General features: G+C 40.7%; 1 protein-coding gene across 2 annotated transcripts in view; it reads right to left on the reverse strand.

Annotated features, from left to right (window-relative positions):
* Positions 1 to 17169, reverse strand: part of ADGRG6 (adhesion G protein-coupled receptor G6) — a 131265-nt gene that overhangs the window by 83743 nt on the left and 30353 nt on the right. For both annotated transcript variants that reach the window (XM_048489559.1, XM_048489551.1), the window contains exon 3: positions 9425 to 9766. In XM_048489559.1, coding sequence (XP_048345516.1) covers positions 9425 to 9766 — 342 coding nt within the window. The remainder of the gene's footprint in view (positions 1 to 9424; positions 9767 to 17169) is intronic.

The raw sequence follows: 17169 nt of genomic DNA on the forward strand, positions 1-17169 counted from the left end.
TCTTCTCATATTGTAAGGAGGTAGGACATGCAAATGGCTAAAATCATATGTAAAGATTATTTTAACATTACCATCAACTGAAACATATCATATTGCATTTAAATATGCCAAATCACTTTGTACATTAAAATAAATTGCTAACTACCTGCATGTATTAATAAACATGAAAGACCAGCAATTTGGAATGTCCTTTTTATTTCCTTGTAAAATTATATTGACTTGTATTGCGTTGACTGCACTACAGTGAAAAACTAAACCCTTGGCTTCATTTTCAGATTGTGCAAAGTGCATCTTTAACTGTGTTATTTTGCAAATAAAAGCAATTTGTTTCTAAATACTGCTTTCAACTTTCCACTGAATAAATCTAATCATATTTCCTCATATAACAACCTTGCTTAAAATTGACACTCAATGTTTATACAATCATCAACATTAGCTATCCTAGTATTTATCATTGCTTAACTGCTGAAAAAATGTCATTCATTATTTCCATGAAATTTGTAAATGTAGTCATGATTCACTATAAAACAAAGGGGTGTCCAAAAATCCACCCAGTACATATTTAGTATACAATTTCATAGATTAATAATATGACTGGAGTACTACTCTCAGTGAGTGGACAAGGACAGTCTTGGTTATTCGATATTAACATCAGTGCACACAATGAAGTGGAGTGAAAGAATAGGAATTCCGTGAGTTTCAAATTAAACTTTTTACCATTATGGTAGTGATAGAAATATGCATATATTTTCTGGAAATATATCCAGTCTATGTCACTTAGTTAAACATCTAAAACAATCAAATAAGTTTTTCCACAGCCATTGATCTAGGGCAGCGTTTCCCAAGCCTTTTTCCCCCATGGCTCGGTTATTTTAATACCTCTCCTCTGTGACCCACTAAAATTTTGATGGTCTATTTGTTAGTAAAAGAAAATAAATTTGAATGTTACCCCACCACATGTCTGCCTGTGCTGACTTGGCAGGAGCAAGCCCAGCCCCACACCAGGCCTCATCTGCATGCAGCGGCATCAGGGAGGCTCCCCAGGGTGCCATTTCTGTCCCCACCTCCCTCGCAGCACCAATACCTGCCGTGAGCTGCGGCTCCATCCCTGGCCCCTTTCTGGGTGGTCGGCTGGCCAGGGACGAGCCCCAAAGCTGCTGTATCATCCTGGCTGGTCCAGCTCCAGATGGGTGGTGCCCTCCGATCAAGGATGGGGTGAGATAGTCGGCCCCAGCCCTGGACATTAGGTGACCCAGCACTTTGTTTTCACTCAGCATTTGGGAAATGCTGATCTAGGATGTTGGTACAAAACTGTTTCTGTATACCACATTTGTAATCAATGCACTTATTAAAATATTTATATCCTGTCTTCATCCAGTTCCGGCTGCCATGCGGAGCGGTCGCTATCTGTTGAGCTCCTCCACCTTGTAAAGTTTTAAACTTTTAGATAAGTTTTAAACTCCTTTTTTACCCTACTTAGTTTTTTATTTTTAAAATGTTGTTTTAATTAGTTTTTAACAGGACTCCAACAGGCTTTAACTCTCCTTGATTTGGAGTGGGAGTAGCTACTTCATTCCCAGTGGGGAAGAGATAATGGTGGCAAAGGAGACCAGGTGAACAGCTTTGTAAATATTGGGGGGGGTTTCTCTTTCCTTTTCCTCTATCCCCTTTATTACTGTGCTTTTTTATACAACAACCTGGCACAATTGGTTTTCAACAGCAAAACACTTGCTACCAGAGATTATCTGTGTTTTAGGACTTTTTTACTGTTAATTATTTAAACAAAACGCAGAATGATTCTGGCTTAAGGTTACACCTGACTAATTCAAACCTCCCTTCCTCTAACTCTTTTTTTTCTAATTTTGTCCTCAGCTGTCTACTTGCTTGTTTTGACTTTATTTATGGCTTTGGGGAAACGGCAAATTGATACAGAAGAACATAGCTCACCCCCTGCGAAAAACAGTAAAAAATTGGAGATTACTTTATGGCCAGCGCAACAGGATCCAAAACAGTCAATTTCCAGATACCAGCCTCCAATCGTTTTGCCCCTCTAATGCAAAAGAACCTTCCCAGCTGTGTGTCCTCAGTATCTAGTGATGATAATAATAAAAATATTCCTGTGGAACCTCAACCAATTAGCACTGCTGCACCTTTAAGAACCCTTCTGAACTTTGACATGTATCAGTCTCTAATTGGAAACAGCTGTGGGAAGACTCCAGAGAGGAGGGAGATGAATCAGGACACCTCAATTATTTGCAATCTTATTGCCGTGACTGTTGATAATATTTACAAGGAACTTAACGACATTAATTCCAGACTGAGTCTTGTACTGGATTCAATCAGGGATTTGCAGGAAAGCTCAAGTAAGAGACTGCATCATGCTAGCACTTCTGCCACAATAACTGACCAACAGTTGCTTTGTAGCAAGATTAGAATTTCACCCTTCCAGGCTGCTCAGCCAGCGATGGCATCAGAAACTCCCATGTCAAGCTCCCAACAGTTGGTATTAGAGCGTAATAAAATCTGTTTAATAATTTTTAATTTTTGTGGTTCTGTCCTACATGGAATACTATGAGCTTGGTCAAATGCCATTTGAGTGTATTGCTGAACAAACGGGCAAACCAGATTAATCTCATCTTTACAGAATATTTGCCCAGCACAAATCTGGCACGCAATCCTCAGAGACTAATACTCTGTCATTCCAAAGTGCCTTTTGAGTAGTGCTGAATGATGCATACCCGTTTCTTTAAAAACCTGTTAATATCACCATTGTTTGCCCACCCATCTGAGGTGCCTATTGCTGAAAGGACAAATACTGTCCAAGAAAGGTCCCCTTGGGAAGCACTGAATGTTGAAGGCACTTTGTTGAAATGATGGACACAAGCTTGGGCAGTTCCAGTGTTTGGTATGGAGGTGAAATCCTTGAAGATAACCTGAAAACCTTTTTTTCCCATCTCGCAAGACATGAACAAAGGCAGATCATTGGAAGATTAAATTTACTCAAGGATACTTTATTGGCAAGCATGGATTTGAATTCCTAACTCCAGGAAGATTCTCCAGGAGGTGTCACTAATTCCAAATCCACAGCCCCACTATCTGCCAAAGGTTCTACAGACGACTTTCAAAACAAAAGCCCATTCCAAAAGACTGTCAGTTTTCTGCTGCATCTCTAAAAGGAACCCAGACTGACTCTGAAGCCGTTCAGCAGAACCAAGACCTAATTCTTTTCCTATCCAACCCCTCAAAACCTAACGACAACAACCATGCACTATCTATCCATGAATACTGATCTGACCCACTGAATGACTACGAATTAGACCAGGGGTCTGCAACCTGCGGCTCTGGAGCCGCATGCGGCTCTTTCAGCCTTATACTGCGGCTCTGCATAGCCTGTGGGTTGAAAGGTTTCATGGGCATGTCCCTCCAGGCAAAAGCAATGAAAGATATCCCATCTTTACCACTACGCAAGGGAGGAGCATCTGACAAACAAAAAAACTCCAGTTTTGGAAAATTGCTGCGTTTTTTATGACATGAACAACTCACTGGATCATCTTCTCGAACTTGAATGATGCCAGGCTTTACAAAAAAAGTGTTACATCCCATAAAATCGGTTTCCTGGAACATTGCCGAATTGAAGAACAAAAAGGCTAACCCAGAATTTGTTCACTTTCTTACGGATTACAACATTGCCTTTCTTCAAGAGCCTGGGCCTCATCACATATCTCACCCCAGGTTTCAAGTCCTTATGTCTTCCAGCTTTTAGATCGAATCCCTCGGGAAGATGCCAATTGGGCCTTGCCATCTTAATTAATTTGGATCTGGAAGCTTCTCTGACAGAGCTCCCAGTTTGTCAAAACTTTGTCCAAGCCGTGCTTTTAAAGGGGAATCAGTTTAGCGTAATTTTAATCAGTGTTTACTTTTCTCCATGTTTGGACAAGGATACCTCGATCGAGCAATGGTCACAGTTGCCTCAGTATATTGGCAAATTGAATCAAATATATTTATCATTCTGATATGATTATGGAAGGTGATTTTAATGACAGTGGGAAATAACAAATTAGAGATCAGTAACGCTGCTGAAGTTGACCTTGATCTTCTGCCCTGGTATTTTTCCCTTCCAAGAAGTTCTAAAGATATGGTAATCATCAGGACAGGAGTTACTCTTTTTAACCTTTGTCTTGATTTTAACCTGCCCCCACCTAATGGACGGCAAAGATTTGCACACTTGGGAGAATTTACATTTGTGTCACGCAGAGGGTGCAGTGTTCCTGACTATATTATGGTGTCAGCTGGGCATATTGACAGGGTATTAGACTTTCATACAGAACACAGGTTGTCACTCTTAATCATGACATCAGTTGTCCTCCCTTAACAACCTATGGCTGTAATCATTTCCTAATTAAACTGGGATGGTTGGATTTAATTGCACACAAGATTCAGGACATCCGGCACTCCCAGAACTTCATGGACCTGAAAAATGAAATTTTACAGCCTGAATGCTCAGTTGAGATTTTGGAATTATTTGAAAATATAACAAAAAAAAATTATCGAAAATTGCTCTCTTTCATCTGCCCCCAAAAGAACCAGCTGTGTAAAGAAAAAAAGTCCACAATTCAATGATATTTGCCATCAACTTAAACAAACCCTGTGTAGTATATATGTCAGGTATAGGAAAACAGGCGATAATGACCTATTACAGGAATATTGCTCTGTTCGAGAACAGCTGCAGATACAAATTAAAGAAAACAGGGCAAATGCTATCAAGATCCTTTGGGGGGGGAGGCTCTCATTCTAGCAATCTCCCAAAATGACTCTGAAAAATTTTGGAGTTTAACTTCCAGAGATTTCCATCCATCTCCCATGAGTCCTGCACTTATACACAGCCATATCTGGTTTCAATATTTTTCTGGACTTTTCAACGACACCTCCTTTGGCCCAAATCTTTATAGTCCACCACATATGGAATGTATCCTGAATGGCTCCCAGTTATTGACCAAGAGGTTAAGGAGCTTATAGCTCAACTCAAAAGTCATAAATCTCAGGCCCTGATTTTCTTCCCCCTGAATTGTTTAAGACCTTTATGGACTGGTGGGCCCCTGTCCTCATCTCTGTATTTACTTCTATTAACAAAACAGGGGTAGTACCAATGCTCTGGACAGAGGCAATTGTTGTCCCAGTTGTTAAAAAGGAAGACTATTACCTACAAACTACCATCCAATTAGCTTATTATCTATCCCGGGAAACTATACACCAAGTAATTATTCGATAAACTGTCCTGCTGGGTAACCAAGAATAAAATACTCAGGCCAGAGCAAGTTGGTTTTCAGAGGAGTAAATCCACTTTCAACCATTATTTGGTCCTCAGCACTCTGATTTCCAAGTATACCAGGGTAAATAAGTCCAAGCTATATGCAGCTTTTCTCGACCTTAGAGCTGCTTTTGACTCTGTGCCAAGAAATCTTTTGTGGAGGAAGCTTGAATGCCTAGGTGTAGAGAAGAGACTTCTCTCTTTAATCATTGCACTTCACTCTAATACAATGTGCCAAGTAAAGTGCAACCTGGAAAACACTCTGACCCCTAAAATCCACATTTAATAAGGGGGTCAAGCAGGGCTGTGTTCTTGCACTGACTCTGTTCAACCTCTTTTTAAATGACTTAGCGCCCCCTTTGAGAGGGTATGATACTCACAGCCCTATCTTGGTAAATCAAGGTTATCTCTGCTGCTTTATGCAGATGATGCCATTTTGTTATCACGGACCAAAGTGGGGCCAAAGCAACTATTAGCCATTTCACCTAAAGTTTTACTTTCCAACAGGAGTGAAAAATTAGAAAATACACTTTCTAAAATGCAAGAAACTTTAGCATTCCACAACTATGTTTAATTATCATTTATTATTTTTAATATTTATTTAATTTGTATGCCACCCTTCCCCTTATGTGCTCAGGGTATCTTCCAGCATAGTGAGAAGAAATGAACTTTCTGTTTTTGAACAACAAACTATTCCATTCTAAAATGGAAGAGAAAATGTTTCAAGGGAAACAATGCAATTTATTCTAATACCAGGAACACAATAAAAAGTCCCAGTTTGAACTGGGGTCATGACAGATTTTCAAAGTTCTAGTAGTCTAGGAATGTCTGTGCTCCCTCTGGCACTTTTTCACAGAAATGACTACATGACCAGGAGGAGAACTACTTTTTTGGTTCTCTCCATGCTGTCACCAGAGCCCCCGAGAAAACAAAGTTTTCTGAATGTACTGAATTTACCAAAGTTGCATTTATTCAGCACTGCCTTTTAAACAGAAAGAGAAGTTTTCACAAGTGTCCTAACCAAAATACGTGCAGGAACATGGCAAAGGAAAAGAGCATTCTGTTGGAGAGAGCCAATGAGCAGCATTGAACAGCTATGCACAGAAGACAGAGTGTAATAGTTTTCACCAGTCCACATGGATGGGTTGTGTGAGGATTTTGATCAGTCCTCTTGGAGCCTGAGAATCCAATACGAAGCCTGAGAGTCCAATACAAAGCCAAAGCTTTCGAAAAGAGCCATTCTGAATCAAAGGCTCTGTCAGGCAACACCTCCTAGTTTCTCCCCTCAGAACAACATAGTCATTGAGGTGGAGTGTGTCTTTATTCAGGTTGGTATGCAACCAAAACCTGAATCTGAGTCAGTGAGTCTGAGGCTCTGTCAAACCACACCTCACCAGGGAGGGACAAAGTTCCTTTATTCAGGCTGGCACACAACCAGTCTTTGAAAAAGAGCTCTTTTAAGGCCAGCTCTATCATATCATGCCTTCAAGGTAAATTGCTGACAAAAAGAGCAAGCAGCTCGGTTGTGTGATTCTCTCAGGCAGATAGGGCACAGAGAACGCTCCTTCATCAGGACTATTTTAATGCCACAGTCAGCACAACCTTCAATTTCAGCACAACCCTGAGAAGGCCCCTTTTCAGTCACAACTAAAGTGGAAATTTAGAAGCATTTCTTCTTTAAATGTAGTTGATTCTTCACTAGAATGATTATTGATGGGAAAAACTTTTGAGAGAAATAAGTCTCCTCACTCTCAAGAATGAGGTGGGGAAGAAACACAGAACACCACTGGAGATCCTCTTTTCATGGTGGCAGAAGGAAGACTGGGAGAGTATTACACCCTTCCTGTGCTTGTTTTTGGCAGGAAAGTGTCAAAGGGAAGAGGGATGCTCCTAACTTACTAGAAAGCTTTGGAGATCATTTTTGGCAGCTGGTCTGCACACATGCAGTACCAATGTGGGTCTGCTAAGAAGCCATGCCAAACTAAAAGTGATAAGTTCCTTGTTTCTGCAATCCTGACAGGTTGAGGGGAAAGACGTGAACTGCACTAGTTCTTCCAACCCTAAGCTTCACCATATGTTCTGGCCTTTCTATCAGATTTTGGGTGACTGTCAGAGCATGACCCCCATGTGGTGACATCAATTTCAGGTTGTACTGGAAATGATGTCACTGAGGTGCTGATGATATCTCCCCTATTTCCCCCACCAGGTCACTCCAGCCTGTGAGTTTCCTACTGGTGAGTTTCCTACAGGACTTCTAGTAATTATCTGGATTCTACTGATTATTGTGAACTGTGAATATTGTTCTCTGTGACCACTGGAGCGCCGAGATAATTTAACAAAAAACATTTAGTGTTTACTAACATTCTATGTTGCTCGTATTGTCTCTTTCATCTTGTGACCATAGGATTGTGAAGTTGCTGCATTCATCAACTTCTCAACTACCAGTAATGTACAAATGGTCAAATATATATTCATGTAGCAAGCTATAAGTTATATTATCTTTAAAATATGCAAGCTATATTCCACACATGGACATCAGTATTTATAGAAAAGAAAATATACTAAAAGGTAGTAGTAGCCGGAAACAGCACAATGAAGATGGCACCACACCACTCCCAAAGGGGATTCGGGCAGTATGGAAAGGAGGAAAATCAAAAGGCCTCCAGCCACCCAATGGCACAGTTTTGTGTGGCATAAGTCTGTGGCCTCACAGGGTAGCATTCCTGGGCTGGAACGCTGGTGAAAGCTGACTAAAGAAGCCTCCAGTCTTGCAAATGCACGTGGCCCACACCCCCACCCCCACCCCCTTTGCACCAGTGTCCATTAGGATGCCAGTGTAGCTCTCCAGTGACATCCAGAGTTGTATGGTGCCCAGACACCAGCATATTTGCTCTCTCCACCAGTGTGGGTGACCCTTATGCCAGCAGAGGAGGCAAATGCACTGGTGGTCTCTACCACTTCCTGATGCCATTTTTGCCCCCCCCCATCTGGATTTGACCGAAAATGATAAATACTGTAATCCTAAACAGAATTCCACTCATCTCAGCCTATCAAAGTCCACAGAATTTCACTGTAAATAATCTTCCCTTCCCCACAACACTGACCTGCCAGTTCAATTTCCAACCTCAAAGATACATTCTTAATAAAATCTTAGAGTTCGTACAGCCAATGTGGTATTAAGGCAAGAAGCAGGGATGGCCAAAGTTGAGACCATCTTTTGGAAATTAACCATCAAATACTGGCTTAAAGTGCTTTCCTGTCCCCAGGGATTAATGCCTTCATTATTGGCAGCAACACCCTACCCTGGATGGCTAGAAAAGATTATAACAAAACTTAGACAGTGTAGTCTTGATCCAATGCAACTTTTGGAGATTGGAAGTAGCAGAGCAATGGGTATGGTCCACCAACGTCTTACTGACATTGAGATGCAAACAGATTTTCCCCGGCTACCTGTTCTATATAAACCACTAAAATCATGGATAGGTATTTCAGCTGCACCTTATCTATCTGTAATAACATCAGCAACCCAAAGACCCGATGGGCTTTTTTTTCTAGGGCTAAACTTCGATGCCTTCCCGTCAGCTAATCTGATGGAGACTGATTTAAATATTCCAAGGCACAGGAGAACCTGTGGCCAATAGCGCGGCTCAGGGGAAGTAGGTACTCAATGTCACATATCTTACTGCATTGCAAGTTACATGAAGGTGAAAGGAAGCTGTTGATCCAACCATTGTTAACTCGTCATGTATATCCATTCATAGATAACTCAGATACGAATTCTGTAAGAATATTATTAGAAGATCGTGTTTCTGCCATTTCACAGAAGGTAGCTAAATTTTGTATATTGGTACACAACAAACGTAGTTCCTTATTAAAACAAAGCCGCACTGTATGATGAGGACTGTAATAATGCCTGAAGCTAATGTTATTTATTAATAGATTTTATAATGGATTTTAATTTATATTATATTTTTGTATAAGTGGAGTGCTATGTATTCACATGTACTCTGATTTTAAACTATTGGCTGGCCAAAAGGCCGTAATAATAAATATATATAAATCTTAGAGTTCATAGGACACGACAAGAAAAAATATCAAACATTTACATGCACTTACCTCTGGTATAACTGGCATTGAAGCCTTTCTTTTGGATACTAAAATCACTTGTGAATGATACAACCATTTGATTCCCAGAAGAGTTAAATGATAAACCTCTAGCAGTGACGCCACAAAAATTCACTTTTTTGTCTCCAGTGTCTAGTGTCAGACAATCATAAATGCAGTTTGGAGCTTCTTCAATTTCAAAATCAATAAACGTTATTTGAATTATGAATCCAGAAGGAGCTCTGATAGTCCATTTGCATGCTTGACTGTTGGGATAATCACTTGGAAAGCAAGGAGAAGAAAAAAATCCTGTGGGGTTGGTGAGTGCCATTCGACATTCTGAGCATCCAAAAGCTGGGAAACAAACACAAAAAATAGATTAGAATAAACATTAATTACTTTTCTGCCTTTAAAAAAGCTATTGTAGTAATCAGCTGTAATGGCATGTTTCACCCTAAAGTCACAGTTGAAAAAAATAATTATTTCATCCAATTCACATAGAACCCTACGTTGCTCCATTGTGAAAGCTCAGTCCTTAAACAAGCATGGTTTAAAATCTCAGTTTTCAGGAAGTTTGCCACCAAGAACATAAGAACATAAGAAAAAGCCTGCTGGATCAGACCAGAGTCCATCTAGTCCAGCACTCTGCTACTCGCAGTGGCCCACCAGGTGCCTTTGGGAGCTCACATGCAGGAGGTAAAAGCAATAGCCTTCTGCTGCTGCTGCTCCTGAGTATCTGGTCTGCTAAGGCAAGAGGTAACACAGAGGTAACACAGAAACTGCCATTTAACTATGTACTTTAGTCCCCCCTTTTTTTCTGAATTAATATGGTATTATGAAAACATAACTGTTTCACATAGTTATCATCAGTGTGGAATCTATCCTGTGGTATTCCACAGGATGTAATCTTATTCTTCATGCTATTCAATTTCTATGTAACATCACATGCAAGCTTGACAACACCTGGTATGTATTTCTCCTGGCAATGTGACAAAGGTCCTGACCGATGACTGGCTGTCATCAGTGGATTCCGTACAGTAGAAATATAATGGGCTGACAAAGGAAAGAATCCCAGTTTAGGGAAGTACTTTGCTCAGGCCCCTTTCCCAAAGCGGGACTGGCCTGATGTTTTCCTCAACCCGGGTTTTTATAAATCACTATACTAGTGATCTTTTTACCCAAACCTGGGTTGAACCCACTCCTAAGCAAACATATTGCTGCCAAACACTTATTTTTCCTGACTGCTACCCATTTTCCCGCATTACCTCATTTCTATTTAGTTTCTGCTGAACTGCCGGTCAGTGTGATACACAGCCCAATATTTTCCAAATCTCCCTCAAGCACGTTTTCTCCCCTGGCAGTGATTGTGAGGGCCATTTCACCCGTATTTGTACAGGGGTGCATTCACAACAAATGCGGCCATTGCTTTGAATTCCTTTTTTTATAAAAATGGTACTCAAAATACATGTACACCTTTGAATGTGGATGGGACATAGTGCTTTGCTCCCTTTTGGGCCAAATTTTATTATTTTGTATATCACAATGTTACGGAGGAGGGTTGCATGCTTTATGTTTACATGTGTCATGGGTTCAATGGCCTAAACCTTTTTCCAAGCAGAAGAAATGGGAAGGAAAGCTCCAGCTTGGGCTCCTGGGGTTCCTGTAGATTCTCCACCAATTGGAATAGTATAGTTCCCTTAGCAGAAAACAGGCGCTGGCAGAAGAAGGGCTGTGGTGATGGAACAGCAAGAACTGCAAAAAATTGGGGGGGTTTGTGCCTGCAGAAATACATATGCTTTAAAAAAAGATTTTTAAAATAGAAGGCTTGTGAACAGGAGCAGATATAAAATGAATTATTTTCACAAACTTCAACTTGATTCATGTTCCATGTTGACCATGTTCTCCTGGAGTTTGTTATACAATGGAAGGGGGATGCCAAGTCTACTTGGACATGCGTTCTAGACTTTAAGAAAGCTGATTTCAGTAAACTTAAGAAACTACATGGTGTGATCCCACAGTTAAGAATAGTAAAAGAGAAGGGAGTACAAGATGGATGAGAGTTTCTTAAAAGTGAGATCTTGAAGGCAGAATTTCAAACAGTTCCAATGAGGAGAAAAAATGGGAGGTGTCTAAAGAAACCAAGATGGATATCTAAACAACGCTCAAGTGAGCTAAGATATAAAAGAGAAATGTACAAGAAATGGAAAAGGGAGGAAATTACTAAAGAGTTCAAACAAATAGCCAAGACATGTAGGGAGAAAAACAGAAAAGCTAAAGCTCACAATGAGCTCAGACTTGCGAGAGATGTTTAAAAAAATAAAAAAGGGCTATTTTGGCTATGTCCATAGCAGAAGGAAGAAAAAGGATATGACAGGGTCACTGCGTGGAGGAGATGGTGAAATTTTTACAGAGAAAAGGAAGAACTACTCAACACCTCATTTGCCTCATTTTTTCCCAAAAGAAAAAAAGTGCTCAACTGTGGGAAAATGGATCAGAAGATACAGTTGGGGAAATTCAACACAGAATAAATAAAGAGCTACTACAAGAATACCTGAATACTTTAAATGAATTCAAATCTCCAGGGCCTGATGAACTACATCCCAGGGTATTAAAAGAACTGGCAGAAGTACCATATATACTTGAATATAAGTCGACTTTTTCAGCACATTTTTTGGGGCTGAAAAAGCCCTCCTCGACTTATACTCAAGTCAAGGCTTTGACAGCCCTCTCTCTTCCCGCCATGGCAGCGATAGAGGAGGCTTTGAAGGACACCCGCCCTGCAGCAACAGAGGGGAGGCTCCACTCCAGTGGAATAGCGACTGGGCATCACCACTGGGGGGGGGGGGCAAAATGGCCCAACATGGCCACACACCCCTGCCAGGCTGAGCATGAGTGCAAGTACTCCAGAAGCCCTGGCTACACAAAGCCATACTGGCTCTATATGTTAATAAAGGTGGGTTTTTAGCAGGCAGGTCCTGCCTTTGGGCTCTCTTTAAAGTTATGGTGAGTATTTTTAAAATTATAATTTTAACCTGTAATGTAGGTTTAACATGTTGTTGTTGCCCTGAGACCTTTTGGGATGGGCAAGGTATAAAATGAAAATTAAAAATGAATTTTAATTTTTTTTACACCATACCCATGTGCCTTTGCTAAATATGCAAATTAATAATAATAATAATGCTAGGCTTGCTTCATTTTTAGAACTATTAGTGAGTAGAGGAAATGTAAGGAAGCAACATAGTAATCTCCTTGTGACACCACAAAATTCTACAATTTCTCTATATAATAATAAAAAGTCTGCTCCAACAGCATGTTATTTTTAGTGTGATAATCTCACAAATCCCAGCCAGTGCCAATAGTGTACAGTGTCTCACCACCACATAAATGTAGCCATACTGAAGGGAGATAGTTTTACTACTACTTATTTCTTTATGATGAAGGCAAATGTGCACTTGAGCACAGTTTATGGGTGATACATATGTACCTTTAAGTCAAATGGAAGTGTGATGCAGAGGATAAACTTGCATAACTGAAATTCTCCACAACTTTCGTGTTTGCTTCAGTAAGGATCAATGTGTGCTTCAGAATGCTGAAATGCACACCGTACCTGCAAATGTTTCCTTTTAAAAGGGTTCATGAAACACCAAGTATGAACACATGTATTCACTGTTATCTCTTTCAGGCATTTGCACTTTAAAATCACTGAAGCCACAACCATTAAGAAAATCTCAGTCACCTTGAACTGTTCCTACTTCAAATAGGTTTACAGTGGAACCTCGGTAATTGTCGCCTTTGGTTTTCGCAAGTTTCGGTTTTCGTGGTTGCCCCCGGCCGTTTTTTTTTGCCTCGGTTTTCACTGGGTGCCTCTGTTTTCGGTTACGCCGTTTGCGTAAATTTGCTACGCCGTTTGCATAGCGCATGCACAAACGGCGTAGCTTTAGTTTTCACTGGTTTTGGTTTCGCCGAGCATCGCCAGATGGATTACTGGCGAAAACTGAGGTTCCACTGTATTTCTTTGTTTATTAACCTGGCTCATATGTACATATGTTATCTGAGGTATTAAAATTTAAATTTTAGTAACGAACATTCTGGGTTTTTCCTACCACTTTATCTGTACAACACTCTTACCATTACAAGAAAGAGGGTAAAGCCACCATATTCTGGACTGGCCATGGTGCACAAGACTGTTAAAATCTTTCAAAATTCAATGAAAGACAGATTGTCCTCTCACACAAATTATTCAACAATTGGGTTTTCGCCACTGATGATAAGAGACAAAGACAGTATTATATCTCCAGCCCTATCACCCTGAATTACATCTTCATTTACTGACACTCTGAATCTCACATCGTATGATTGAATTGGTTGATGTATACAGCAGTGAGTCAATCAAAAGATCTCAGAAATTAACGGTAATGTTCTTTGATACAAAAGAATCATTGTAGGTAGGACAATGAAATCTTATATTTAATTTTTACAGTGCAAGTCAAAATAAATGCTGCATGGAGAGGACTCCTGGGAAAGATGTGGACTAGGTGGACTCCTGAGAAAAATGAGAAAAATAATTTTAACACAAAAGTTGTCTTCCTCTTGGCATAATTTTGTGTAAAAGCATGTTTGAATTATCCTACTACTACGTTCTTTGCAAAGCCTTGCAAGTGACAACTGTATATTTAACACTGAGGAAATTTAACATGGAAACAACTTAAAGGCAAAAGACAGAGACAGGCAGACACAGTTCTGCTTCCATTTAAAGACAACCAGAATATTTCTAACAGTGGAAAAAAAAAAAAAGCTAAGCAGACCGGAACATTAAACAGTGTAAATGCACAACACCAAGTTCAGACACTTGAATAGATGATGCGGCCCACAAAAATACATGTTACAACTCTCTCATCTGATATGATTTCTGTAAATGATTGGGGTTTTTTACATTCAAAATCAATAGTGTTTTCAAGATTTACATTTAAAATCAATTACATATTTTATCCCAAGGTTGAATGCTTATTGGGTGACCTTAGATCTATTTTTCAACCTAAACCATATAACTGGGTTGTTATAAGAATAAATGAGCAGACCCACAGTTTTTTCCTTTGGGCTTTTTGAAAGAACAGGGGAATGCTATGATGCTGGGGACAAGGAATTTACTACATGTCAGATCTCTAACAAAAATTGCACCCAAGATTGCTTTTTTCGTTGTGCGTGCACAATGACAATAAATGCTTATGCTTATGCTTTTACTCATGGATAAGGGGAAAACAACAGGTACAATATACTTACTTGGCCTTTTTTCCCATGGGGACCTCAAAGTTGCTATTTCTAATCAGGACAGAAGAACTAACTCCTTCTCTTCCACACATCATACTTTAAGCTGGTCTTCTAGAATCATATGTAGCTTGACATTAATAAGCCATGAATGAAATGTATTCAATTGTCTGCTGGCTTTCTTTTCTATTTCTTTTCCTTCTTTGTTATTGTAATTCTACTGTGAATTCACAGTTCACATAGTATTTAGGATACTCTTAGTTATTGTATAATTTATACAAATTTTGCTGCATTTTCTGAATACCAGAATCTAAGATCTTAATGTATTAGTTGTTTAATATTTAACTTTTATTACCTTGTGTGTTCATATTTGTGAATACAAATTATCAAAAATAAAGTTTTAAAATGTTCTGCAGTGGTGTAGATAGTTTCTATGGCTAAATGTCACAGAGGTGAGTCAATTTTACTGAGATTTATTGGCTTAGTCAATGACACCTTGAATAATTTTGGTCCAAGCTGAACTGAGAAAGTCAAAGGGAACCAAATATGAAATATCCCTTATCTGCCTGTTTCCCCTTGATATTTTGGTTCTGTGCCAGTGAAAATTGAAATGGAAGCTAAATGCACTGACTGGCTCAGTCCACAGTTTGTGACAAGGTCACACTGGAAGCAAAGTTATGGATTTCCCCTAGAAGAAAGGGTAGTGTGAAAATCCTGTGTTACGCCCAGTGTAATTTAAGAGTATTTTCATTGGCAGCCCTGTGAGAAGCTTAGACAAATAACAGAACTGACAAGCTAGCATTGAAATTAGTCACAATTTTGTAAAATAACAGCAGACTGAAAAACATTATAATAATACACTAGATAGCGATGTTTCATCAAATAGTACCAGTAGAAGTTGTGTTACAGCCCTTAACCCTACTTTATTTCAGTCCATTGCAAAATAATGCAGTTTCTCCTTAACAGTCCTTCAGAAATAAGAAATTTGTTCACAGTGCTGCTGACAGAAACCTCCAGACAAGGCTTAACTTTAGTGTTTTATCTCTATTTATTTTAACTTCAATGCCACCTTTCTTCATTAAAAAGGCACCCATGGTCTGCAGTTGCCACCCTCACTGGCTATTCTTTATTCATTATATACTTTATTGATCCCTTCACTTTGCCAGTTCATATATTTCAGACTAGTTTCTGCATCTCCCAGTGCGGGTCAATAGAAGTTCTGTTCACACGTTAGAGAACACAAGTAAATCTGTTTGTACCAAACAGCAACACCTATTCACTTTACAAATGAAAAAGAAATTAGAGCTTAATTAAATTTGAGCTTAATTAACCCATTCAGTCATGTGGGGGATGCAAAATCACCCCCACACCCATCTCCTCCCCCATTGCTGCACCCTCCCCATTGCTGCACCCTCCCCAGTGGTATAATTCAGCAGATTCACACCACTTTGGCAGAACCAGTTGTTAAAATAGTGCTTGTAAACAACCATTTGTTAAATTATTTGAATCCAACCACCGGAACCGGTTGTTAAATTATTTGAACCCCACCACTGACCCTCCCCGACCCCGGTCCAAGCTGCCTGTCCATGTGTCACCCACTCACCAGCTGTCTTCCCAGTCTTCCTCAGGCTGTGCCAGAGCTCCCCTCAGGCCTCTGCAAGTTGCTGCGGGTGGGGAGGGGCCTTGGCGCGCGGGCAGGTGGCAGCCTGCGGGGTGGAGCGAGGCAGCATCAGGGCCCCTCCTGGAGACAGGCTGGTCCCTCCCCACTCACACCCAGTGCTGGGGCCAGTGGAGCCTGTTGGCAGCGGGGTAGTCCGAGCATGGTGGCAAAGAGGAGGAGGAGGCATGGCTGCTGGCAAAGATACCTCACCTGCCAGCCCTCCCACCTCCATCGGGGGGCCTTGTGCAAGGGAGGTGTGGCCTCCAATGGAGATGGGGGAGCCAGCAGCAGCCGGAACCGGGCTGGGAGCCAGCTGATGGGTGCCTCTTGACAGGCCTGCAACAGGTTTCCGGCCCGGCGCTGGCTGCTGCCACCTTTCACCCCCCCCTCCATCAGAGGCTGCGCCTACCTCACTCAAGGGCCTAGAATGAGGCAGACGTGGTCTCTGATTTAAGTGGGGGGGGGGGCTGGCAGCAGCCAGCGCTTGGCCAGGAGACTGCTGAGAGGCAACCCTCAACAGGCCCATGGCTGGCGCCCAGTGCCAGCTGCTGCTATCTGCCAGCCCCCCTGATAGGGAGACGTGGAGGTGCACAAAGGGCACAGGAAGGTTTGCCCTGGCACCATTTATTGCTGGTATGCCTCTGTGTTTTTTCAGACCTACTTGAGGTGACTCACAAGTAACACAATAAAATGAAATTCATGACAATAAAGGAAGCTAAGTCAATAACATAAAAAGTCTGTACAAACACAGTGGAACATAAAAGCACATAGAATGCCAAATCTAGAATGTTATTGATGCAACAGACAGGCAAACTATACAACAGCAAAAAAA

This window comes from Sphaerodactylus townsendi, linkage group LG01 (assembly GCF_021028975.2).
Source record: "Sphaerodactylus townsendi isolate TG3544 linkage group LG01, MPM_Stown_v2.3, whole genome shotgun sequence".
NCBI lineage: Eukaryota > Metazoa > Chordata > Lepidosauria > Squamata > Sphaerodactylidae > Sphaerodactylus > Sphaerodactylus townsendi.